Below are 26,494 nucleotides of genomic sequence, written 5' to 3'. Positions count from 1 at the left end.
CACAAGTCGGCCCAGCCTGGGATCAGGGTGGGAATTGCCATATTAACTCATCTGGATGTAGGAACTGACTGGTCTTGCTCTGGGCAGGATGCATAGCTGGGCATGCAGCAAGATGCAGGGGGTTTCCTTCCATCATTTCTGCTGTTGGCATGCTAGTGTGAGATCCATGCACCATTCCCTGTTGTTCAGCACAGATGTGTACTTTAACAAGGTTTGGCTTTTAGAAGGCAGATACTCCAGGCTGTCAAATAATAATCCCCATGGAAAGATTCTCAGCCTGGGTACCCAAAAAATTAGAGGTATCTAGCTTTCCTGCTGCATCCCCCTTCTTGAAATCTGTAATTTTACCTTTTTTTTTTTTTTTTTTTTTTTTTTTTTTTCTTGGAGTGCTGTTATGTTTCTTTTAAGAGACCTCAGGAAGGCTGAAATTAGCTGTGAAGGCTACAGTTACATGTGGGATTGAAACTAGCCATGCTCACCCATTCCTAGCCTAAGTACAACCTGAGCATTTACCATGTAGCCACGGTACAAAATGCTGTCAGAGCAAGGAAAAGCCCCACTAAACCTGACATCCTATGCTGAACCTGTCCAGTTGCATTTGTATCACCAATGCAGCAGCCACCAGCAGCTGATGGTGTTACACACCAGATCGCACTGAGGGCGAGCTGCTGACAATGGACTTACTGTCTACCTCTGTGTTTACTCAACAGCAATGTCTGGGTTTGCACAAGGAAAGGCTGAGAAGCCATGCTGCACAGAACAAAAAATCACTTCAAGGTATTTCTTGTTTTGAAAAGACTTGCTCTTTTCATTCTCGGTGCATTTTAACAGGTTGGTACAATCATATGTATACATATACATACCAGTTCCACATTTATGTTGCTCACGTACGCAGTTCTGAGTACTGGATTGTCTGATCTTCCACACTGGATAACACATTTAATTGCCACTGAGTTTTTAGGTTGAAGAGTTTCATTAGTCTCATCTGCATGCAGCTTAAATCCAAAGCTCCTTCAGAGGAGGAAGGTCACTTAAATCCCTGCCAGGAGCTAACTGCTCACTGTACTCAATTACTACTTACAGTCTTTCATCGCTGGGGGCTTCTGCACTGCAGATTGTCACCTCACTCCTTGTTCTCAAGCGTGCATGTGTGGCACGTAGAGAGCAGCAGCAGTGAGCAGTCCCTGGTATCTGCCTGTGAATGTGGACTATCAGGGAGCCAAACTCCCATGCCACTGCACCACAGAAAGCTTTGCTCTGGAATCTGTCTTCCTGTTGTCAGCAGAACTATTAATGGAGCACAATCCCATGTAAGACAGGGAAAAGTATGGGAATATAACCCTAGGCATGTAGTAATCCTGACAGTTTTCATGGACCAATTTAGGCAGCTTGCACTGGGATCCCATTCATACATGCCCATGTCTAGCTGGATTTCCTTCATGGTTCAATTTAGAGACACAAAGTAGCTGTTGTTTCATTATCACCATTGATTTGTTCATTCAGATATTTCTATCAGTGTATTCAGAAATAATGGTGCAAACAGTTTTGGGGGACCTATAGGGAGGTCAAGTACTGGAAGCCAGATAATTTTCCTCTGTTGGTTGTACTCATGTTGGCAGTTAAACTGATGTGTCAATAACAACCACATAATCACTTTAAGGAAAAAAACCTGGGTCCATTTAGGATACAGACTGAGTATGGATTTTGGTGCCCAGGGTCCATTTTGTTGATTGTGTGCAGTAGTTCTGTTTTCTTTTATAAGTAAAGAGTGGCACATCAATTTTGCCTCCAGGTGGTTCTGTTTATACAGTTTTACTGCTTAGTGTCCAGTTTTCTGAAAAGTGGATCCACATTCATTTGTGTTATAAAGGTATTTGGGCCAATAAACCAACTCACAACCTTTCAGTGTCAGACTCATTCTGAATTTAACGGACATTGAGAAACACCATTTCACATAATACAACCCACATAAACTATTTATATATGATCAGTTGCAACAGAAACAAAAAACCCTTTAAGCTCACAGATTTTCTCAGTTACTTTTGAAGGGGCTGAGAAGCTCACGGGGTCATAAGAGTTTAACTCTACAAATTTTGCAACATAGTGGACTTGGTGATAAAGGAACTGGTCTAGTGCCAGAGTGGGATGTTATTCTCTGAGCTGCACTCTCTGTTGGACCAGCTGTTCAACCAGGATGTGGGACACCTGGCTCTGCCACATGGCTGGAGGGTGGAAATAGGCTTCCCCCAGCTCCCAGGGATGAAAGGGTATTCCAGGGAAGGGTGCTACCCTGCTTGGTGAGGAGCTGTTGGATGTAAATGCTGGTAGCTGTCAATGGAGCAGGTGACTCAGATCTAAGGACAAGTGAGGGATGTGGAAACCCTGCCCATGGCCCAGTTGGGGAGTCTGCAGTGAACAGAAGGTTAATCCTGGCCACTTACTCTTAGTGAATGCTGGAGGAGCTGATCTGAAGGGAAAGGGTGGTTAGTGGAGATTCATAACCAGCTGAACATTTAAAACCCAAGCTCTTACCCCATCCCTTTTCACTTTTAATCAAGCAGGATATTGCTCTTCTGGCTTCCTGTGAAGCTTGGCCCCTGGTGCTGTACAGGGACACCCTTTTGACCTGTGCTCTCCTGCAGTTAATGGCTCAGGCTGTAAAAGGTTCCTATGATCACTGAAATAGGAGGTGTTATTCTCCCCTCCGTAATAGTCTGACAATCTAATTTTAGTCATGCTGAATGCGGTAATGACCCTATATTATCACAAGAAACTATTAAGTTGCCAACGCAAAGGTTGTTCCTATTGATTTTCTTCTAAGGTTGTCATGATAGAGCACAACTAATGAATGGAAATCCCCAGTCTAAATAATTTCTAAATAAATTACTCTCATAGAGCTTTTACTCTTAAATAGAAGAATTGATTTAATACTTCAGTGGCTTTTCTTCTTTCTAAACTTGCCATTTAGCCAACCTCAGACTACATTTATGAACCAGGCTTGTTCTGTTTCAGCTGGTTATGAGTCCCCTTCAAGTAAAGCACATGGAAACTCAGTGGAGAGTGAAGAAGTCCCTGAGGGCCTGTGTCACAGAATTAAAGGGTTTCTTTTTACATTCCTGGTCTGTATTAGGTAAAGATTTGGGTTATGTGCCCTGCAAACAAACATTAAGAGACTGTTTTTACTACTTTTTGAAGAAAGGGGATTTTTCAAACTTCCATTTCACATTGCAGGTTAAGATCTGTGGTATAGACAGTCCAGTTTATTTTCTGAAGCTGTGTTGGGACATCTATTTCCAAGACTCTGCCCAAGGCCCCAGGTATATTCTTTGGCTGTGTTCAGTCAAATAAAACAATTGCTGCTTGTGCCAACTCTCTTCAAAGCACTTTGCAACTGAAGAGGAAATATTTTTGTCAGGGTTATTTTCACAGCACTGAGGAAGCCTCAGTGCAAATGTCAGTCTCTATGGGACAGCAGAAGGGCTTCAGACCAGCTAGGACTTAATGCTTGTTTCTGGGCTGCACTTCCTTGAGTTAGTGAGGTTTTCCCCAAATCTTTCATCTGGGCTGGCTGAGCATCTCCTGAAAAGCACCCTGCTTCATCTACAGGTCTGAAGGTGACCAAGTGAGTGGATGCCACCACCTAACCCTTTGAATCCTGCCTGGACCATGCACATCCATCTGCATCTGCTATGTAGCTTCAAGCTCTGCCAGCTCTCACACTTCCTCCGTTTGCTAACCCACATCTTTCCTCACCCAGTTAAACCTGGAAGTTCAGGGGGGGCTGGGTCTCTAATTGCTGACACCTCCTCATTAGCTTCCCTTGCTCTCCCAGGGGAGCCCTGTGCCCACCCAGCTGAACTGAGAGCTGGGACTTGCTCAGCTGCTCTCTGGTTACAGTTTGAGATGTGCCTTGTTTCTCATCTGTGCTCCTGGGACTTGGGTTGTTAAGGGAACATTTTTTGTCTCCTAGTGTGCTGTGGCTTCCCTGCATGGCTTTCCTGTGCCTCTCAGGCAGCACCCACTGAGTAACTTGCTTTCTCCAAGAATAACCACTGTGGTAGAAGCAATTTCCTCCTCCTGCTTTGTAAAAGGCAAGTGCCTCCTACTGTTTCTCCTTGGAGGATTAGTCTCATTAATTTGTGTTGGGTTGGAGATCCACAGGGCTGAGCTACTCATGTCAGTGAGCTGGGATGGATTCTGGGATCTCATCTGATTTGGGTCCTGCTTCTGCACATGCCTGCTGCTGAGCATTCCTCCATCCTTGGAGCTGTGTCCTGAGATGGCCTCAGGCTGTCCAAGGCAGGTGCTTGCCAAAGGAATTGACTTTAGAGGGGTGATTGCTGCCGAGATGAATGCGGATGTTTGTGCAATTATCCAGCAGCCTCTGATTACCCGATCCTGAATCATTATTCCAGCAGATAATTTACATTTCCCTGCTACTTCAGCAGGAGAGTGGAACTGGCTCGTGACAGCAATACCGCTGACTCAGCTGTTCTGGGGACACAGTGTTGGCTTGAAAATCTTGGTTTTAAAAAATTATTTAGGTGTGGGAAACCTCTTCCTGATTAACATACAAAGAGAAACCTACTGCAAACCAAGGTGGGTGTCCATACAAGACACAGTCCATATGCCAAGGATGGTGTAACTCCTGAGGGAAAACAGCTGGAAAAATGAAACAGGGTGGTGCAGTAGCACTGAAGGGTCACAGTCTGGGACTAATCATAGCCTTTGGCAGACCTTTAATGTTTCTCCGGTGCAAATTTTATTCTTGACATTTAATCTGGGGATAGATATGCCCTGTCCTGAGACAAAACCTCAAATTTTGTGATAAATTGGTCCATGCCTCCCTAGACCTTGGTCTAGGACCTTGGTGTACACAGTATTTCTACACCAAGATTTTCTGTAATCAATACCTGTCTCTTAAGTCTTTGATTTCTCACACTTACGTTTCATCTGTGAATGCAATTCCAAAGTACTCCTTTTCCTTCAGGTTGAAATGAGATGCCACCAAGTCAAGCAGCTCCTTGGCCAAAAGCTTTGGCTGAAAAGCAAAAATGAAAGAAAGTGATTAATGAGGAGAATTGGATAGAACTGCAGTGTGCTTGAGGAGGAAAACACTATCCTTGAAACTACTCCACAGCTGTTGCTTTTATGTTCCCTCTGGTGTTCAAGCTAAATCTGCAAGGAACATTAGCTCCTTGAAATGAGCAGTAGTTTCCCTCGTAGGTAAATACTAAAAACCTGGCAATTCTGACCTATTCAGCACTTAATGTCTCTGCAGACAGATGATTTGCTGCCTGCCAGTGCTCGGATCTACCAGGACCAGCCCACTTCTGCCTCTCTGATAATTTTACTTGTTAAAGCTTTTTATCAAGGGCCTTTGCAAACACAATTCAAACACCTACTCTCTCACACACAGCACAGATATACGTTCATAACACTAAGAAAATACATAGTGCCAAAAGATAGGATGTGACAGGACCAAATGAGAAGTAAATGACAGAACAAAATAGTTTCCCATTCACTATTGCTTGTCGTATAGTGATAAGGATACATCCTCAAATTTAGGCACTTGGAAGGAAAGACAGGAAAGTAGCACACGCTTTCAAAATACTCTTTGTTAGACAATAAAAGCCAAGCTCAGAGAAACAGAGAAGGGTTCATTACTGCCTTTTCTGCAAAACCTTAATTGTCTTTTAACTCTAATGTGTTCTCCTGATTCTATGAATTTCCATCTGCTCTTCTGGGCTCTGGTTCTTCCAACCAGATTTCTGAAGCCTTGGCAACAGCACAGCTCTTGTCCTGACTGTCTCTTGTAGGAAACAGGGGTACAAAGGATCCAGATATTGCAGCCTTGTAATAGTCCCAGATGCCAGAGCTGCAATTGTTACAGCAGCACTGGCACAGATGGGGTCAGAGATCCCAACAATATTCCCTGGTGACCACTTATAAGGATTTGGTCTACAAATCTCTGTGCTGCAAACCTCAGTGAAAATAAAACTGTCTGCAGGCTTGACTGCCCCAATGAGTTTGCCAAGCAGCTGAGTCAGTTACCCCAGACATGAACCTGTTGTTAAATGGAGGTGAAATTATAATGCTGTGCAGAAAACGGGTGGCAGGGACATCAGAACCCTGCTGTCCTAATCAACTGCTCTGTCCTACAAACACAAACACAGCTATAGTAGAAAAACCCCTCTGATTTATACCTAACTTTCAAGCAGATTAATAAGACTCAGACTCTGAAAATGCCCCTAAACTCAGCACTATCACAGTATCTGACTCAGCTGGGACAAAATTGCTTCTCTGTATATTTCCCTGGCATTCATATGAGCATTACAGCATTTTCTATCCTCCCTATGGGGACATCCAATGCATGGAGGGTTTCTAGGTCATGCCAGCAATGAAAGAAAAAATAGCTATGCCTAAATGCAGCCCTGGCTTAAGGCAGCCTCTGAATGAATATGAGAGAGGTTGCTGTGTAGGATGACCAGCCTGGCAGATAACAAATAGGTAGCATGCAACCAGCTTAATTTTAATTCCCAAGTCAAACTTCTCAACTATTGGAGGCTCTGCTATGACAACACTGGTGATTGCATTGAGCCTCACTCCTGAACAAGCTCCCAAATGGTGCTCTGAGATGAATGGAGCAGGCATGGGACCATGGTCAGGTCCCCTGTCCCCCTGAGTCCAATCAAAGACCCAAGCAAAGAGCACACCAGCTTATGGGGGCACCTCAGCTACTTCTCTCCTGGCATTGTGCTGGCTGGGATGGACATTTGCAGCATCCCTGTCTCCTGCAAGATGAACCTCTCTTTGTCAGAGCATTCTAAGGACAAGCTACAGTTTCACTTATGATATACACAAATATTGTGATGAAGAGGATGGCAAGACTGCCAGGTGAATTCAGAGATACACGGGCTCAGTGCAGGTAGTTACTGGGGGCATTGGGTGACAGAAAAACAAGCACAAACTTTTAAAGGAGAGAGGAAGAAGGGTTTGTTTCCTGCTGTCAATATACAGTTTGAAGCCTTGCTTTTCCCCTGCCCTTGCCCAAGGGTCCCTGCTCCTTTCTCTTTTGGGTGGCCCAAATTCTCTCTGCACCACAGAGGGATTTCTTCCCAGCCCAGGGATACAAGAGGAGGGGTGGGAATGCATGGCAGGACTGACTCCTCTATGGCCAAGGCCATGGTGGGGACACTTGGTGGAGGTGAATCCAGGCACCCCCATGCTGGAGTGTATTGCAGGCTGGGAGCTGCGTGGCTGTCACTGCCTGGTGCCCAGTGCTCTGCGTGACTCAGTTATTTGACAAACGAGCAATTGTGCTGCCAAGCAAGGGAGTGAGCCATCAGTCAGCCTGGCTGGGTGTCCCACCTGAGAGAGCAGGGGTGGGAATGAGGGGTGAAACATGTCTCAAACACAGCAGAATTTTCCCAAGCCTGGGTTAAGTACATGGAAATTATAGGTTGAGCTTTTGCAAGAAAGCAGAACAATAAACAGCTGATGTGTAAGAGGCTGCCTGTGGACATGAGGAAGGTGTGGGTCCCTCTGCTGCAGTCAGACAACACTGCCACAAGGGACACTGGACAAGGGAGAAAGTCCCTTCTGTCCCTTCTGCTCTTCAGTCACATCATAGAGAAGTGATGCTCAACGTCTCTTGCCCCACGCACTGATGTATCCACCCCAAACTATCAAGAGAGGAGCAGCATCCATAATCACCAGCTTTTACCCACCCACCCCAGGATGGGTAAATGCAACATGCTGCTTCCTTATTTCTGCTGAGTGAGACCAGGCTGAAAAAGCCAAGAGAGGTGGTCAGCATGGTGTGACTGCCCAGAAGTGGGTGCTCCTCTCCCAGCACAGCCCGCTGAGGCTCAGCAGGACCACAATTTCCAATACCCTTGCAGTGAGGCCTCCCCCAAAGCCTGTGGTAGCAGATAAGGCAGGATAACCCTTTGCCTTGCAAGATAAGGGAAAAGAACAATAGATGCAGACCCAGCACTGGAATGGTGCCAGGTTAGTTTCTGGGCCAGAGTCCCTGAAGAGGCTTATGGCAGTGAAGTTAAGCCCAGCTAGTCCCCTCCAAGATTACTTTCCACTCTCCCCTTAAGCTCTGCAAGGTTATTGTCCTTTCCAGTGGAATGACTCGGGTGTCCTCCCGACACAGACAGGCAACCTGAGTGTTTGGAGAGGAGGAAGGTGTCTTCTCCAGGTGGTAAAGACTCCTCGAGAAAACCTGCACAGCAGGGATAAGGCAGGACAAGCCAGCCAGGCAGAAGCTGAGCTGCAGCCCGCCCTGCTGTCTCAGGAGAGACCCGCACGCTGGATGTTCGCGGTTAATCTTCTTGCCGTTCGCGATGGGAACGGCTGAGCAATGACCTCCTTTCATGAGAGCTGCACAGACAAAGAGCTCATTAGCAATGCCTGTGGCAAGTTGTTTTAATTCATTATTAATTTCTGGACTTCATTTTCCAGAGGGAAAATTTTGCATTAATAAAACTTCCATCACAGACACATTGAAGGAGATGGGGACTGGTCTGTGAGAGCAGGGAAATCAATAGAAAGTGGGCCTGGGACCTTCTGGATTCAATACAATTGGATGGTCAGCAAGATGTACCCTGTGCATCCCACAGAAATAAATCAGGGTAACAGGTGGCATTCCAAGCAGAAGCTGAACCATGTCCTCAGTGATGCAGAGCTACAGAGCTGACTGTGTCGCCCTGGGAGCTGCCCAAGCAGATTGGAGACCCCTCTGCATCTGCTGCTCCTGATTCCCTTCCTACCTACACCTTCCTGGCATCCTCCATGTAACCTGTATCACAAAAAGCAGCCTGTGGGGCTGCCATAGCTGCAGCTGGCTGGCCTGAACTTGGGATGGGGAACACCAGCAGAAATCCTTCATCTGGACTGGTGAGGGCTGAACATGCTTTGCTGGTGGGTTAGGCTGTCAGAGCAGCATTACACAGCCAGGGAGTCCCCTGCTGCTCCCTCCTGCTATGGGACCCTCTTTGCAGAAAGGCATGTAAAGAACAGTGTTCTGTAAATCAATTTCTATTGTTACTAGAGAAATCAGCAGGGACCCAGTTGTAGTCCCAGCACTCTGGAGCTGTGGCCCTGGGGAAGAAGAGTCTGTTCCTGGTAAGTTCTTCTGCCAGGAGGAAAGGCTGAGGGACCCACACTCCTGTGTATCCGAGTCTCTGGCACAGACACTGGCCATTTATTATCCAAACCCTGCCCCTGAGGCTTCTCTGCATGGCAGTAACCTGAGTGCTTTCCTGGCTCTGGATCCATACTTGTACTCCCCAAATGCTACTTCAGCCTGGAACAAGTTACATTTTGCAGCCTAGACTTCCTGGACTGGCAAACGTGGCATTTTCTATAAAACCTAATATGTCAGGATCCACCTGCCAGGTATGATGGCACGAAACCTTGTCCAGGGGACTCCTGATACTCTGCAGAGCAGACAACTCTGCTGTGAAGTCAAGCCTGACTTCACAGCACTCTGAGGTTTCTTCCTTCCCTCTTGCAGAGGCAGGGGAGCAGAGATGGACTCATTAGGGGCTGCCTCCTTATTAGTAGAATGACCCAGACATCCTTCCCTGCCCCCTGGGCCATGCCAGAGAGGCTTGTCTGGAATGATAATGCTGTGCCTCCACAAAGCCTCAGCAGTGAGGAGCACAGTGAGCACATGGCTGGGGCTCTCTGCAACCCTGCAGGCTTGAAGCAGTGAACTCATACCCTCCTTGCCCTCCAAAAGAGCTGAAGTTTGTTCTAATAATGACTTAGAGGAAAGGGAGAGCTTTATTAGTGGTGTCAGGAGGTGGCAGGGAAAGGGCTGAGCCTTAGTAGCAGCTCTGTGACTTGAACTTGCCATGAAGAAAGATGATGAAAAAGCACCAAAGGCAATGCAAGAAGGTCCCTATGGGATCACACTTGGCTGACACTCCAAGGGATGTCTCCCTGCAATTCCTCATTGCTTAAAGAGCCCACTCCACACCCTAGACTACAGGCACAGCCTGTGCTAGCAAAAACTACACCAAGAAAACATCAATGCATGCCATGTCCAAGCTCTGTCTGTATCTCCTTGCCTCTCTTTAAAGGAGAACTCAGCACTGGCAAATTAACCACAGGGGAGGAGTCTCTCTTCCATGCATTCCAGTTATCTCTGCACAGAGGCACTCTACAGGTGTCTCTTCCCAGTTAGACATGATGGCAACTTCCCTGAACAACAGCAGAGCAAAGAGCGCTGAAGGCAAGCAGAGAGGGGAAGGACAAGCCTGAGAGCTCCTTGGAAAAGGGGTCTCTCTTCCATGCATTCCAGTTATCTCTGCACAGAGGCACTCTACAGGTGTCTCTTCCCAGTTAGACATGATGGCAACTTCCCTGAACAACAGCAGAGCACAGAGAGCACTGAAGGCAAGTAGGGAGGGGAAGGACAAGCCTGAGAGCTCGTTGGAAAAGGAAAGCTGCATGAGGAATGATGATTCAAACTGATTCAATGTCAAAATCCCAGAGTTTCATGGCTCTTTGATGTATTTATTGGATGAGTTCATATTAGCATGAGCTCATTAATATGGGCTGCTGTACCCACTGGGGGAGCAGGCTGGGGTCTGCTCATGGGACATCTCCCTAATGCTGACAAGAGGAAAAGGAGGATGTGAGATACAGGTGATCCAGAGAAAGACTTTGCTGCTCAAGGTGATATGAAAACCCCATTTTGATGCCTCCTAACACCAGCCACAGTCACTGTCACACAGGTTTAGTGATAATACTGGCATGTTATGGGCATGTGCTAGCCACAGGATGGGAGGAGGAGGAAGAGGACTTCTGGGGAGATGGATCTCTTATAGACTGGGAGAAGCCTGACCCCAAGCTGTAGGGAAGGGATGCCATTCAGAGGGACCTGTACAAGCTTGAGAAGGGGGTCCATGGGAACCTCATGAGGTTCAGCAGGGTGAAGTGAAACACACAGGGTCACGGAAACCCCTGGCATCTGGTATTACCCAGAGACAGGCTGGGGAATAAAGAGATTGAAAGCAGCTTTGTGGACAGGGACATGGGGGTACTGGTGGATGAAGAGCTGGGCACGATTCTGCACGTGCAGCTCAGAAAGCCAAATGTGTCCTGTGCTAAAGCACAAGAAGCGTGGCCAGCAGGTTGAGGGAGGTGATTCTTCCCCTCTACTCTGCTCTGGTGAGATCCCACCTGGACTGCTGCATCCAGTTATGAAGCCCTTAGTACAGCAAAGACATGGACCTGTTGGAGTGGGTCCAGAGGAGAGTCATGAAGATGACCAGAGGGATGGAGTACCTCTGTCTGACAGAGGCAGAATGGGCTGTTTCTGCCAGTCATTATGGAAAATACAGAAGAAACACAAGCATTCCAATATTAAATACTCAATATAATTAAAAGACAATGTTACTGGGATTTGAGCAGAGAAAGGAACTCTGGAATCATGTGTTCCCCCAGTGGAAAGACAGACTGCCCACTTTTGGCAGAGAAGCATGTTTCTCTATGACAGCTTCCCATTAAGCTTAGAAATGAGTGAGTTATAGAGAGAGATTATCTATCCACAGTCCAGCAGTGCCATGAATAAAAACCAGATGACACGGTATTAGCAGCTGCTGGTATGTCCCTAGAAACTCAGGCACACACAAAGTATATTTCATTGTTTTATTAACTGTCAAACAAGCCTATCTGTTTCCCCTCCCCCATGTCACAGCTTCTCTCTAATTCTCTGCAGCAGAAGGTTTCTGGGTAATGTACAGTTTCAACATATGGACAGACACATGCCACCCAAATCCATCCAGCACAGACACATGTTGTGCTGTGGGAACCAGGTACCTAACTCACACCAAGGAATGCTTCACTCATTAAGGTTAAAAACACTGCTACCACCCACTGTCTCCTTGCTGGAGGAACTTCCAGTGCAATAGAGCACAAGAATGCAGAGATGAGACACTGCTAAGCCAAGTGCTGCAATGCCAAAGATGGTCTGCAGGACTGGGGCTCAGCAGTGATTTTGTGCCATAACTCAGCTGTGGCCAGGCACAGGCTCCAGGACCCAAACCACTGGTATTTAGCTGTGAGCAGGTTTGGTTTCTGCAGGATGGACTGTGAAGTGTTTAGTTCAAACCAGCCCCTCAAATCCTGTTGATTTGGTCAAATTTTGCTCAACATTCAAAGGTTGAATGTTTGAAAAATATGTTTTTGGTGCCTTGAGTAGCAACGTAGGCTGGGGAATGCGTGCAGTGTGGCCAGTCCCTCAGCAGGAGAGGTGAGGTGGAAAAGGAACATTTTGCATGAATGCAGAGCAATTCCTCCCGTGGCTGTGCCGGGCAGTCCTACCAGGCAGGGAACAGTGCTGCTTCTTGGGTCTGCTGGAGCCTTGGGCTGTGTAATCAGGAGGAAATGAAAGTGCCAAACGCTGCTTCATGCACAATTCTTCCCCTCCACTGACTATTAGCATTTGCTAATGAAGCAAACTCCAGGTCCTCCCCATGAATTAGATCATCTGCTAAAACCAGCCACAACCCTATGGTCCAACACCACAGAGATAAGGGCAGTAAAGAAGCTGTACAGGCCCTGTGTGTTCTGACTCTGTTCCTCAGGGCTTTGGCAGCAGACTGTAACTCCTTCCCTCTCCTGCTTCCTCGTACATGGAACATGTAATTCTTTCATCCAGAGGCCACTGAACTGTCCCTCACTTGCAATTCTCCTCTTGTCAAACTGGGTCTGCCAACAGCTCTATCATCCTCTTGTTTAACCCATACCATGCATTTCCAAGAAAAGAAAAACCCGAAGTCACTCCCTATAATGTTGTGTAAATACCCAGTAAGGTATTACTGGGTATTTGGTAATATACCAAATACCTTTGGTAATTATGTCATCTGAATACAGGGTAATAATATTGTACAAAACTGCTCAGGCTAAAGGCTTGGGGCTTTAGGGGCTGCAATTCCCCTTACAGGATAGAGCCTCTATTCCTCAACTCCACGTTATTATGTCAATTTATGGAGTGCACATAATCAAAGCAGGCTGGGATGTAGTTGGGTGAAAAATTATTCATTGAAATGCAAAATGCCTGGAGAGGGAAAGCCTTATTTTTTATCACGGAACAGCTGAACTCCGTCAGTGTTGGGGACTGGCGGCAGGAGCGCTGCTCGTGCTGGCACAGGCAGCACCTCCTTCCCAGAGTTAGAGGTTGGCTCTAAAAATCTCTTTTCTTCATTTACATAAGCAAATGCCTCCAGCAGCCGCCTCGGGAATGTGGAGGGTGGTGACAGAGTGCCATTGACATTTTTTCTTGGAAAGTCAACACCCGCAAGTCGTGGGAATTAAGATTTATTAGGGTCAGAGAGAAATAGACAAAAAATTTCCCAAGTTTTCTAAAAAAATCTGCTTGGTAAAAGGATTAGAAACACCCTACTGACAAGCTGCCTCAGAAATATTCACAGATAGCTGCATTTGTGGGCTCAGCTGATACCTGACGCTCCATCTCTTAATTCAGTAGGCATTGCTGATACTCTCTAATTCTCCTGTATATTAGCAATGGGAATCTGCTTAATAATTTTGCAGTCACAGAAAGCAAAAAGCATGAACTGGCCATGTCTGCATGGCAAATTCATGTCAAAACCAAAATGAGAAGCAGTTGGTGGGATGAAAACAAGACTTGGGTCTCTAGCATCCCTCCTCCTTTTCTTGTCTGATGCAGAGGCAGCTGCACTCTTCCCCCATTCAGAAGGGGTCTGTGTCAATGCCCAGTGACCCCATTCCTCTCTGTTGCCATCTGTATGATCCCACAACTCCAGTAGAGTTTTCAGTGACTTCATCCAAAGAGGCCAGCCAGTTGCAACTGGTACTGGGACAGGAAATCTGCTCCATGCTCAGATCTTTCTCCCATCCATGACAAAAGCCTCAGCACTTCCCTCTTCCCTCCCTCAGCCCTCTGCCCAGTCCATCCCTTCTCTGTCTCCACTGGGAACAGCTAATTCCCCACATTAAAGAAAGAGCCTGGCTGATGTGCTGAGGATGGCAGAAGGAAAACCCCAGGTTTGGCTCTGATCACATATTTTTTGTCCATAGACCTGAAGTACAAGATTTTGTGCCTTAGTGCCACATGAGATTCTGGCTCTCTGTCTCCTGCAGGGCTGGGGAGAGGAAAGGATGCTGTGCCTGGCATTCAGATTGATGTCCTGGTCTGCCCTGACTATGTGGGGTGCCAGCAGGAGCAGCACACTGTTAAGTATTTCTTCCTGGGAGCCCCCAAGGTCTTCCTGCATCTCTGGGCTGTGCAGTCTGGATGTGAAGGCTTGATGCACATCCCCTTCATGGAGTATCTGTGCCAGGTCCCGTGTCCCCCAGTGCCCCTCCTGTGTGCCAGAGTGCTGATCTGTGCCTGCACAAGCCGTCCTTTCTGCACAGCATTTCCAGAGGAAAGTGGTCAAAATCCTCACATATCCCCCTGGGATATTTTTCTGAGGATGAGAAAGATCACAGAGGGTAACCTCGTGTGAGGACTCAAGCCACCCTCGAGTCCTTTCCAACTGAACTGTGGCCAGAAGCATGAACTGAGTGAGAAGATCTGGCCAACCACAGAAGCAAAACCGGACTGGAAGGAAAAGAAGAATTCTTTTTTGGAGGGATTTGATGGAAAGTGTGGAATTCCTTATGCTGACTGATGTAAAAATGGCTTTTGCAGCACTGCCAAAGTCACTGCCAGCTCATCTAATCAGCCATGAAAACACCAGTGAAGCAAGTTAAAAAGTTGCCCTAAGTCAATTTACACATACAACTTTTATTTTTCTTTATTTAAAACTTTCTAGATTTGTTTTTGGATTATTGGAAGAAATAGATCCTTCCTCTATTATCTTTCTTTGGATTTCTCCCAAATCCTAACACAACATCAAATATGGTTTGAGCTTTACAAGACACTCCTGAAGGCAAGGTTGGCTGGCTGCTTGCTCCTCTATGTGCTTACTCCAGCAAATATTGTGCTTGCAGGAGGCTATTCTTAACTCCATGAGAAGTTTTATAGTAACATCAGGAGCTGCATGCTGTGGCTTAATACAGTTTTAATGAGAATACGTCCCAAATTTGACAGTTTTGACTGATTTTTTTTAAACTTTCAGGGAATTTAGAGCAAACTTATGAGGCACTAAGTCAGAAGGAATGGTGCGAAGAAAAGGTACTCACTTATGTGGACCCAAACAAGCAACTTTCAAGCAAATTCAGTTCCTTTAGAGCAGAAGAAAAGCCATTCCCATCTATGATGATCAGATTCACTAGCCCTTTAAATCATCCTCAATGTCTTGAACCTGTTAGTAATCTATCTGGTAGCTTCCCATCTTCTCATGCATGAAGCATCTATGAGATTTGTATGTATAAATGAGAAAAATATGGATGATAGATCAGCGGAGCAGAAGGAAAATACCCACACACAGGAGGACTTTGCACTGGCTCAGGGCCATCAGTGTCATACAGGCAGGGGTGTGAAGCATTTGTGCTTTAAAGCAAACCATGACTTTCAAGGTCACGGTGGTTTCAGCTTTTCCCACTCCACCTGATCTCCAGGTCACTGGGACTGGGTGTGTTTGGCACTTGGATCTCCATGGTTTAGCAGCACTGGCTATATCAGCACTGGTTACCTGAAGAAGGCCACAGCAAATCATGCTCCCACAGCCTCAAAGAAGCCTGGGCAACCAGTCAACCCTTTCTTCTTTCCCTCATCTTTGCAAAGAGTCAGAAAAGTCTCATTTTTCAACACAAAGGCATTTAACCTGTGGAAGATGCCCCTGCAACAGAGATGGATTTCATTGTCATTATCAGCAATCAATTTAAGCAAGCAATGATATTACTGAGGCTAAACATATCTCACGGTTTTGTCACAGAACTGGGGGCTCAGATTTTTTACCTTCCTTCGCACAAAACGTGCAGCAGTGACGGATACAGAGGCCAGATTAGATGGAGCTCTCCAATGGAGATTGATGCTAAATAAATACAAACTGAAGCAGCTCAAGATGCTAATTGCACATGCTGGGGAGTTAAGAGGGTTTGTCCGCAGGGCTTTGGTTCAAACCCTTGTCTTAATGCAAAGAAAAAAAGATACAGATATGGCATTCTGTGCAGCACTCTGGGTTGGAAGTGAGGTGGCCTACTTTAAGAAAGTATGTGACAAATTTATTCAGATAATCGCTATTGAAAATATTTGGCTTAAAGTACTTTGGGTCTTCATAAGTATTTGCCTTTCAGTTTCTGGAGATGTGTATAATTTTGAAACAGGGTAGTCAACTGCTGCAAGAAAGTCAACTGTGTTTTAAATCATCTGACTGTATCACAAGTGGCAAATCAAAACTTGAACATGAAGCAAGCTTCAGAGCCAGCTTTCTGGGCAGGAATCCATTTCACACTCAGCTGACAATGGGGCTTGATAAGCGCTCGGCCAGTGTGAATAACCAGCTGCCTTCTATATATATTTCGATTTGGTAGTGCCTGTTGAAGTTTTATATCACTGAGAGATTGTTGGTATTCTTTTAAAGCATTAAACCTACCTTGACAAGGTCAACAACAATTTCTACAGAGGTCAGCATTTTTATTTTGAAATATTTGATCATAATTCTATCAAACATTAAGGAAAGAGTTTGGCTAGGGCACATAATGAAATTGGACAGCTCACACAATCCATTTATCTTTTCGACTGTAAACCTCTGAAGCGCTCTAGTTCATCCAGTTTCAAATCAACTGTAGAAATGTCCATCTCCCTTCATGCAGCCTACAGAAATTGGTGCTTGGAAATGCTCTTGATCTGTTATTGCTGATGTGGAAAAGGAAAAATAATTTCCCAAGACATACTAGCTTAGCTGCATTCTTATGTTCTGTTTGCTTTTGAAAAATCTCTCCTGATTGAGGATGTTTATTTCCATCCTCACTCAAAGTCAGTTCTTCATCGCTGAAAATATTTAATAAGTTAAGTGAATGCTTATTTTTGTAGTACATTTTCTAAACACATTAAAATAATTTATTTAAAAACTCCTCTGTTAGCAAACCTAACGTTAATAAAAGTAAATAAAGGAAATAATACTGCTAGGTCGGATGCGTAGGATTAAGTCATCCTGGTTTATTTCACACACAAATTGTGAGTGCAGGGAAATGAATTAAACTTAACAAGACCTACATCCTCATGTGCTGAGACTGGGGAAGGAGAATGCCTGCAGAAGCATACTGGGTACATGGGCTGCATTCATCTTCTCCATCTGTACTCAGGGATGCAGCCAAAGGAGCTGGCTCCACCAATAGATCCTCCACACATCCAGCAATGCTGGATTTCCCTCCCCTAAGGAACTGGTGAGTTGAAGCATATTGGTCTTCCTGGATGTTCTCATCACTTTAATTATCTGTGTTATATTAAGAACATACCACAATGTTTTGAAGCTTCTGGCTTAACACACTCAAATGTAAATCACTCTATGAAAATTCTACACATCAGACAGACAGTTCTTCCCCTGGGAAGGTCAAGAGAGAGAGGCTGAACTTCACTTGCCAGATGTTGGTCACATTGCTCACTGCCTGATGGCAAAGCTCAGATGTTATGGGGAGTCAAATGGTCAGGATAAGAGAGAAATGGGATAGCCAAGAAAGCTGCTTTAACCTTGAAGCCAAGTAAAAGTGTGATGCATTGTGTAGGTGCAGCTCCCAAGGCACAGGAAATCAGTGCTACCCCATTTATTTCCTTGCTGGTATTCTGGCTTCCTGTGCCTCAGTGTGGTCCCAAGTTCACCAGTGGTGGCTGGGACTGGCCCCTGACTCGGCTGGGCCATGGGGCAGGGTCTGATACACCTTGTCCTGCAGGAGAGAGGGTCTCTCCACTCTGGGTGAGCACTCAAGAGGAGACTTTGCTTCTTGAGTCAGCACAGGATGCAAGACATAACCAAGCATTAGGTTTGTGATAGAACTGTGGTTATTTCAGAGAAAATGGAAAAAAATCAACAACTTTTCATGTGCAGAAGCAAAAACTCGCCCTGCCTTCAGCACCTCTGCAGCCTTCCCTGCTGAGTCTGTACATTCAGAGCCTATATATGAAGCCAGCTTCAGTGTGTGTCCCTAAGAAGCGAAGTTTTCCATGTCCAGCATGCCTTGGGACACAGCGAGGAAGCTGCCTGGATCCTCTGCTCTGGTCCCCTCTGTCAGTCACAGCAGCCACCACATCCAGCACTTGCCCATGTCAGCAGCAGAAGGACAGGGAGAGGACACTTCAAGGAGCAGATAAAGATTCAGTGGGGAAACCTTGGGCACAAGCAAGTTCTGTCTCCACTTCTGGATGGATCATCCTGGGCATCACGGCAGTCAGGAGCCTAAAAGGGTCCTACCAGGCCCCTCCTCACAGCTCTGTTCTAATGCCTTGTAGGCAACCCTGGAGGTGAATGGGAAGGGGACAAGGATGCTGGGCTTCATTTTCTGACTCTAGGCTCACCAATGTCACAGTGAAACCCCCATAAGTAAAGGAGGAGGCAATGGAGAAAAATTATTATCAGCCTAACTAAAAAGAAAAGAAAGCAAAATAATACTTGCTCACCATAGGAATTACTGGGAGAATAAGAAAGGCTTATTTCCCCTGGTATTTGTAAAAAGAAGTGCTGGTAATAAACCAGGTCCATTATAAAGGAGGAGGGTGAAATGAATGACTGGATGAGAGAGTGAGTGTCTTTCATTAAAAAAACACCAACTAAAAAACCGCAAAAAACCCAAAACCAAAAACCCAAAAACCCAAGCCAAACAAACAGACAAACCCAAAAAAAATCCCAGCCTTTTTTTTCTGCAAAGAAAGAATAAAGAAATGAGACAGAGTGATTAGGAGAGATTTCAGACAGGGTAGAAACTGTTAGTGATAAACAGCTATAAAGAAAATAATTGGAAAATGTAAGTGCATACAAATGTGGGTGATGACCCACGTACTGGGGAGATAGCAGAATTAGCCAAGAATGTAATGAACCATGAAAGGAGAAGCTTGGAGACTGTGGAGAATTGAGGAAATTTTTCTAAGCAGGAAAGGTAGAAAGTAAATAAAGCTAGCCTGGCTTCTGAAAAGGAATGATCCTGGGCCTGTGGATGGGGAAATGTCCAAGTGGATGTCCAGGGAGTTGCTGGGCACAGGCTGAGCTTCCTTGACAATGTCCAGGAAATGTCTTTCTGGGTCTTATCCAGCCACATCCTCACTGCAAAGTGAGATGGAAGTGATGAGGCAACTGTATCTGTCCTTCCTTTCATGAAATCAGATGTGAAAGACGGGCAGGAGCAGATCCCACAGAAGCAGTGTGGGCAAGGATATCAGAGACCCTGTTCCCAGTAAATTTTGTTGAGTGACAGAGACAAAGGTTCATAAGCTGGGCCAGCCTGGAGATCAGTCATGCTGCTGGCAGATGCTGGAAGCACAAACACCTCCAGAAAATGATGCTGGAGGTCTTGATGGCCTCTGGCAACTGAAGGCGTCTCTGCTGACTGGCCAGCAGCCACACTGCCTGTGTGAGACAGATCTCTCTCTCCCTCCTCATATCCTACCAGGTGGCTGTGGACCGACCCCAAAACTTGCTCTATGGCAAGGAGTAAATGACTTTATAATTTCTAATGCTTAAGGGCTGCAGTTTTGGAAAGATCTGCACTTCATACATGAGAGTGAAGAGAATAATTGTATTTAATGTGATTTCTGAAAAACTGAGGAAGGTGAATGTGGTCAGGGAAAAGGTTTTGTCATTCTCCATTCATGTCATTTGTCATTCTGTGATAAAGCAGGAGAGATGTTTCACTTGTAGTAGGGAATTAGCTTTGACTTTTGAGGGGTTCAAGTGCCCCAGTGTCAAAATTCTCTCTTCCTTCGCAGACCCTTCCACAACTGTGTGGTAGTTTTTATCCCTTGCACTGGGAGCATGCCCTGGACTCAGTGGATGTCTGCCTCTGATCAACATTCAGAGCTTCATTATTTAAACAGTGGGAGCTGCATTTCTATTGGTTTTCATTTCCATATGCCTTAAACACTGGTTGGCCAAGTGAAAGCTTTGGAAACTGGGTAGCCATCATCTGAATATATCCCCACAATTTATTTGGACTTTGGTATTAACCAGGACCATTCAGCCAAACTCTGATTTGGCAACAGAAGAAAAAGAAGGTCTCACCCCATCCTTTTTTCCTCATGTGTCTGGGCAGCCCTGCAAAAGCACAGGATGGGCTGAGTGCAGCTTAGGAAGTCCTTGCAGCACAGGAAACACCTGTATGGGCTGCTGGTCCTTGTGCCATCAGCTGCTAAGTGGGACTAATACCCTGTACCATTAAATGTACCATTAAATCTCAACATAAGATTTCACCTGTTCCTTTTTCACCAAGGATGTAGCCTCCTATTGAATGGAATTCAGTGGGAAAACCTTTATTTCTCCATATTCCTCTACCAAAATTAATCCTCTGTATACATAATTTCAAGAGCAGTTTCTTGGTCACTTCAATGTCTGGACTTGAGCTAGATTATTGAGGACTATGGGAAAGACCCTATATGTCTTAAAAGAAAATGTTCCATTCCACTTGCCATAGGGATCAGGAAAACATTTGCCTGCCTGTCTGCTTTCCCAGGAAGCTCTGAAGATGTGATTGCAGTTTGTCTAAAGAAAAAGATGCCAGAATCTCTTTGAAGAGAAAAGAAACTCAATGGCAAATATATTTCACCCTGCAGTGTCTGAATCCACAGAGGAACTCTTGCTGGTAGGAAAAGTTATAAAAAAGAGAGGAGAAATCCCAGAAAAGGCAAAATTCTCAAACACAGACTTAATCTCACACAGAAAGTGGTTATATGAGAGCAAAGAATATGTTATATCCTTATAGTGTAAACCACTGCTGCTCAGTGGAGATTCATCCATCAATAACAGAAGAGAAGCTGGCCCATGGCTCTTTGCTGGTTTGCCAGAGTTTTATTAAATGCACAAGAATGCCAAGTCTGTAATGTCTAAAAGTGAATTTATTTAACAATGAACTCTTTGAAAAGGGAGTCCCAGATGTGTAATTAATAATGAATCAGTGATGTGAAATCTGATCCAAAGCCTACTGAAGCTGATAGACAGACTCTGACTTCAAGGAGTTCTGGATAAGGCTCTCATTAGGCAAAAGGAAAAAAAAAATTAAAAGCTGAGCCAGCTAGTTGGTTAAAAAAATATTATAGCTTGGATTCTGTGCTAAACAGAGACATACAATAATCTGCACTGCACATAAATCCCTTCTCTACTGACAGGGGACTCACACATTTCTGTGTCTGAAGCTGAACTTGAAATCTAGGAGATAAAATAAAATACAAAAAAAGCTGTGAGAGAGAGTCCCAAAAGGAAAACCTCCAGTGGTTTGAAGCACAGCTCATTTCCTCTTGGCATGGATGGGGAGCTAGCTGTCAGATCTGTGTCATCTGGAGGCAGCAGATGCTGCTGCTGCTCCCTGCGTGCCCCCACCCTGCTCCAGCCTGAGCACCCACCTCTGCTCTGCCCTGCTGGCTCTCCCTCAGCTCCACGAAGCAGCACGGGGATTATCAGCCTGGAATTCCTGCCAAGCCCAGCAGAGCGTGGTGTCCAAAGGGGGATGCAGCTTGTCTTCCATCAGTGCAACTTAATTCAGTTTGTCAGCCATGCAGACGGTTTGGGCGAGCCTGATCCCACCACCACCAGCCCAGCATTGGCCAAACTGAGCACTGTGAGGTGGGGTTCTGGTTTTCATTTGCCTTTCAGTAGGACTGTAATGGGGAGGTGGAGATGTTTGTTGGTGAACACTGTTGAATTTCATCACTGCATATCTTTTAAGGGACATAAAGTGCACATATTAAGTCATCCCCTTGAGTCAAATATTTTTAAGTGCAGTAACACAGCTCATTTTTAAGTAATCAAATAATAATTAAAAATAATAGTCTCCCATTTCTGCTGAAGAACGAATGCATCGAATTTGCTTCTTTAATAGCATATTGTAACTCAATCTAAATGTAAATTCCTGGAGAATCTGCTATCTAATTCTCATTATTTCCACTTGCTTAATGCAATTAGAAACATCTGTCACTGATCAACTGTCCACTCAGTGAAAACAAATAATAATTCATGCTCTCTGCCTCCATAGTGTTTTTCAGGGAATGGACTGCTTTAGAACCAGCTGCTAGAGCCCAAGAGCTAGAGCTGTGCAAAATGCTTGTGACAAGCTCTGAATCACAGCAAATGTGCCTGAGCATCACTGTCTCTGTAGCTCAGTGACATTTGCTGAATAATTTGACAAATTCCCAGATACATAAAAAAGTCACCATCCTGCTTTCTAGAAATATTTGACTCTGGGGTCAACCATTCCCAGGAATATATGATGTGCTGCCAGGGACAGATCTCAGCCCCTTATCCCTGGGGGGATAAGCCTGGACCCAAAGTCATGGTGGAGCATGGAGATGCAGCTTTGGTTGCTGAAGAAGCATCAAAAGGCTGTGAAATGGGCATGAGTGCAGGCAGGAAAGACAATGGAGTTACTGGGGCTTATCCCAGCTGCTGTCTGTGTTCCCAATTTATCTGCCTGAGACAAGAGTGGAGCAAACAGCAGAGTGAGAAGCAGCCAGAAAAGGGCATCAGTCCCCATGAGATAAACCAGATCAAAGGCATGGATGGTGCTTCCTCCTCTTTAAAGCATACTAGTACATATAACCTCTCTGGTTGCTCAAAAGACAATAAAAATGAAAAGAGAAGATGAAGTTTAGAAGAACGAACATCATGAAATAGGCTTGTTCATCCCTTGCCCACTAGAGATAGGATGAAGAAGGAGTAATGGCAGAGTCCAGGTGGAAAGGTATTCTAATCAGGCATCTACTGCTGAAATGTCCTCAAAAGACAGAACAAAATTAATCCAAAAACGAGTCTTTCTGGTAGTCATGCAATTCCACAAGCCAATGCCACAGCCAAACAGCCTTTTTGTCTTCAAGCTGCTGAGCAGCTGGAGGCACATCCCATGCAATGGTCTGGCTGCTAGGTGGGGCTGATGCATGGATGCTGGGATAAAAACAACAAACAATAACACAACAAACGAACAAACATCAGAGGGACTGGGGAAACACAAGCAATGGCCTTGCCCAATGTGAGTCAGAACAACTCTAGGCATTAAGTGGTCATCGTGGCTTCAAAGTGAGGAGGGGAAATTAAGTGAAAATGGCTTGGCTGGTGTGGTTTATTTTATTCTGCAAAAGGGCAGATGCAAATCTCTTTTGTTCATTCTTCTTCCAGGAGACAAGCATAAATCAGAGCTATTACAAGATCCTCTCTGACAAGCTGAAGTCTCTAACACTGTCTGGGCTGCCAAACCAGGAGGGCCAGGATGAGCTGGAAGTTGTTGGCCTGTTCACGATCTCGTCAGGTCGCATTTAGTCACCACTGCACCTCTTGCTCCAACTCCCCTGATTCCTGTAACCACAGGGTTATACGCCCAGCAATGAGCCACTGATACCTCTGCAGCTTGGCAGTTTGATCTCAGTGGCCCAAAATGTACCTGTGCCCGTGGGAGGGTGAGAGGATGCCTGTGGTACTCAGTCCACATTATTCCAGGGCATGAAGAGGATGTTGGCTCCCAAAGGCAGATGTGACAGTGACCAGGCTGCAGTGTGAGTCCGCTGCCTGCTTGTACAGGAGGGCACAGGAGGCACTTGTTCTGCTAATGGGGATGCTGAAGACTGGCAGCACAGAGGAGGGGAGGCTCCTCACCAAGACAGAGATGTCACTGAACCAAATTCTGTACTATTAATCAATTTTCCCAAAGATGAAAGCCTTCCAGAGCTGGCATGTTTTGCTGGCTTTACCTCCAAGCATCTGGTTTGACCTGCTACCAAGATAGCTTCAAAGTCAGAACAGAGACTGAAGCTTCTTCCCAAGGCAGATTTAGAATTGCGTTTCTTCCTCCCCAAATATGGGCAATTTCTCAGCAAAGGTAATAACAGGAGGGATTTCGTTCAAACATAATTGTAATGAGCCATGTCTGAGTGCAGAGAGATGGGAAAGTAAAACATATCCTATCTGTATTAACAACCTCTCATCCAAAAGGATTGCCTCTTTGGGAGAGGTCGGGGCAGGAATGAAAGGGAGAATGGGTACATCTTGTTGCTTATGATGAGCCAATGCAGTTTTTTTTAAATCATGACCCAATTATAAGCCAAGAGCCATCTCCTCTGTCCTGAAAATTAGAAAAGCTGATGTTTTTTCTGATGATATCCAGTATTATGGCCAACACAAGTGCCACAGGCAGCCTTTCTGTGCTCGCAGTGACTGCCTCACTCCTCCTCCAGGCACCCAACTCACGGCTCTGCTGCTGTCAGCAGCTACTGCAGCCCTGGGGGAGGAGGGGAACTCGGGGAAATAATCCACCAAAGAGAGAGACAAATCCATTTCGACTTCACAGAGCCCAAAGCCTCCCCGTAAGTAGGCACTTCTCCAAAATAAAGACAGAAAAGACCAATGAGCCACACACTGGGAATACAGCAAGGGTTGGGGGCTGGACATTTGCACTACCACTTGAGGCATTTCCAGAGAGAATGGTCCCAAAAAACAGACTCCTGGACAAAAGCAGAGGGAATGGACCAGGACTGTAGAGGGAGAGGTGGGGTAATCAGAGCTGGGGAACACTCAGGTCTCCCTCAGGAAGGGCAGCATGGTCTCCTTGCATGCCTGTGCTGCCTGTTCCAAGCCTCCTGCCCCCTCAGTGTGGCTGCAAGTGTCTCCTTTCCCTCCTGTGCCACAGGCAGTGGGCTGAACTAGCCCCAGCAGCCTTTGCTGGTAGCACCATGGTGCCAGACCCAGCTCCTCTTTGCTTTGCTCAGTGTCATTGCCAGGTGTGATGCTCAAACCTGTGTCTGTGTAAGCTGCTCTGAACCACCTGGCCTGAATCCACTGCTGCAGGCAAACTGTTCCCACATGACACCATGCAGCCATGGCCAGCTGCTGCTTTGGGTTACCTGCAGCAAAGGAAAGGAAAAGGAAATAATTTCCCAGTGAGACAGTTAAGACCCTTTTTGCTCATTATGTGCAATGCCCCTGAGCCCAGGAGCCTCACTCATGGCCAAAACTCTCACTGTGTCCTGCTGAAGGAATTGCCCTTTGGTTGAAAGTTGAGATCTTTTGTCTAAGTTGCATCTACTGAGACTGAAAAGGAAAGGGAACAGAAAACAATTTTCTATAAGCTGAGTAAGGCAGCTTAGACAATCAAGCTGCTCACCCAATTCACTATCAAGCAAATTCACTGCAAAGCCTGATAGCAGCAATAAGGGGAAATGTTCCATCCTGAAATGCTAGCTCCAATTGGAAATGCACCTTTTTTACCTTTGCACGAAAGCAAATCTGCTATGCTGCCTCGTTCATCATTTCTCCTGAGCTACATTCCTCTAGATGGTTCAATATCTCCTGGAATCATCTCCAGTACATCTGTTATTATTTTCCAAAATTGCTTGCTCAGGCCATGCTATAAAAAAATAATTTTCTATTTCCACTATCTTCCAGGAGGCAGCTTCTATCCTGTGCCACATTTAACACTTTCTCACCTGAATTTACTACTTGGGTTTCTTGTCCAGCCAGAAGGACATGAAAGGAGGAGCTAGAGCCAGAACAGGACTGATATAACCACCCACAGCAGAAAAAACTATGAGAGAGCTGATTGCAGAGACTTTTTGCAGCTGAGGAGAGAAAGGGGCACGACTCATTTCAGATGATCCCTTTTAGGATGAGCTCAGCTGTGCCCTACAAGTGCTCTCCTCCATCCACCACCTCTAAAAGCGTGGCTCAGGCACAGACACCCACACTGTTGGTGCCTAAAGTTAAAAGAGGTGAATCTCACCACTGCCTGCTGTAGAACACATCAGACAAGCCAGGATGGGATGTGGCACCAACACAAGGACTACTCCACCATGAAGGAGCAACAGCAGAGAGTAGGAGGAGCTCTATGAATTTCAGCCTCATTATCCTGCTGCTAAACCTAATTTACTTCCACTGTTGAGCTTGTTGGTGCCTCACAGCTGAGCAGATCCTGCAGTTGCTCCTGGGTGAGGGAAGAAAGGCTGGGTGACACTGGCTTGTCCATGCCTGGAGCAGCATCTCATGGAATACAATGACTTATTTCACAGCCACTGTTGGACACTGGCAGGTTGGTCCAGGCTGAACAAAAGCTCCACTGAAGCCATGGAGCAGCTGAGCCTGGCAGAAACAATGGTGAATTTTTGAATTTCTCACAAGAAACTGCAAGTGAGATGTTTTCTCTGTAACAGACCCATTAGATACTGGATGTCCCATTCCTGTATTGGTGTATGTGGTGGGAGGTCAGCGGGACAATTAAAATTGCTGATGCTCTGCAAAGCTTCAGGAGTTACAGGAAAGGAAATAGCTTTCTTCCTTCACCAGATGCTTAGTGGGATTTTCATCAGCCCTTTTCCCTCCCCCTACCCCAGCCCGTAATTTTGAAAAGTTCCAGGTGTGCTCAA

The 26,494-nt window shown here is 45.7% G+C and overlaps 1 protein-coding gene across 4 annotated transcripts in view; it reads right to left on the bottom strand.

The window, feature by feature from the left end:
* The window catches only part of FRMD4A (FERM domain containing 4A), a 209,551-nt gene that overhangs the window by 91,787 nt on the left and 91,270 nt on the right, over positions 1–26,494 (bottom strand). For all 4 annotated transcript variants that reach the window (XM_041413402.1, XM_041413400.1, XM_041413401.1 and 1 more), the window contains exon 3: positions 4,947–5,041. In XM_041413402.1, coding sequence (XP_041269336.1) covers positions 4,947–5,041 — 95 coding nt within the window. The remainder of the gene's footprint in view (positions 1–4,946; positions 5,042–26,494) is intronic.

The sequence above is a fragment of the Onychostruthus taczanowskii genome, unplaced genomic scaffold, assembly GCF_017590055.1.
Source record: "Onychostruthus taczanowskii isolate IOZ18803 unplaced genomic scaffold, ASM1759005v1 scaffold41, whole genome shotgun sequence".
NCBI lineage: Eukaryota > Metazoa > Chordata > Aves > Passeriformes > Passeridae > Onychostruthus > Onychostruthus taczanowskii.
The sequence above is the reverse complement of the archived record's forward strand: the minus strand, read 5'-3'. Positions and strand labels throughout refer to the sequence as shown.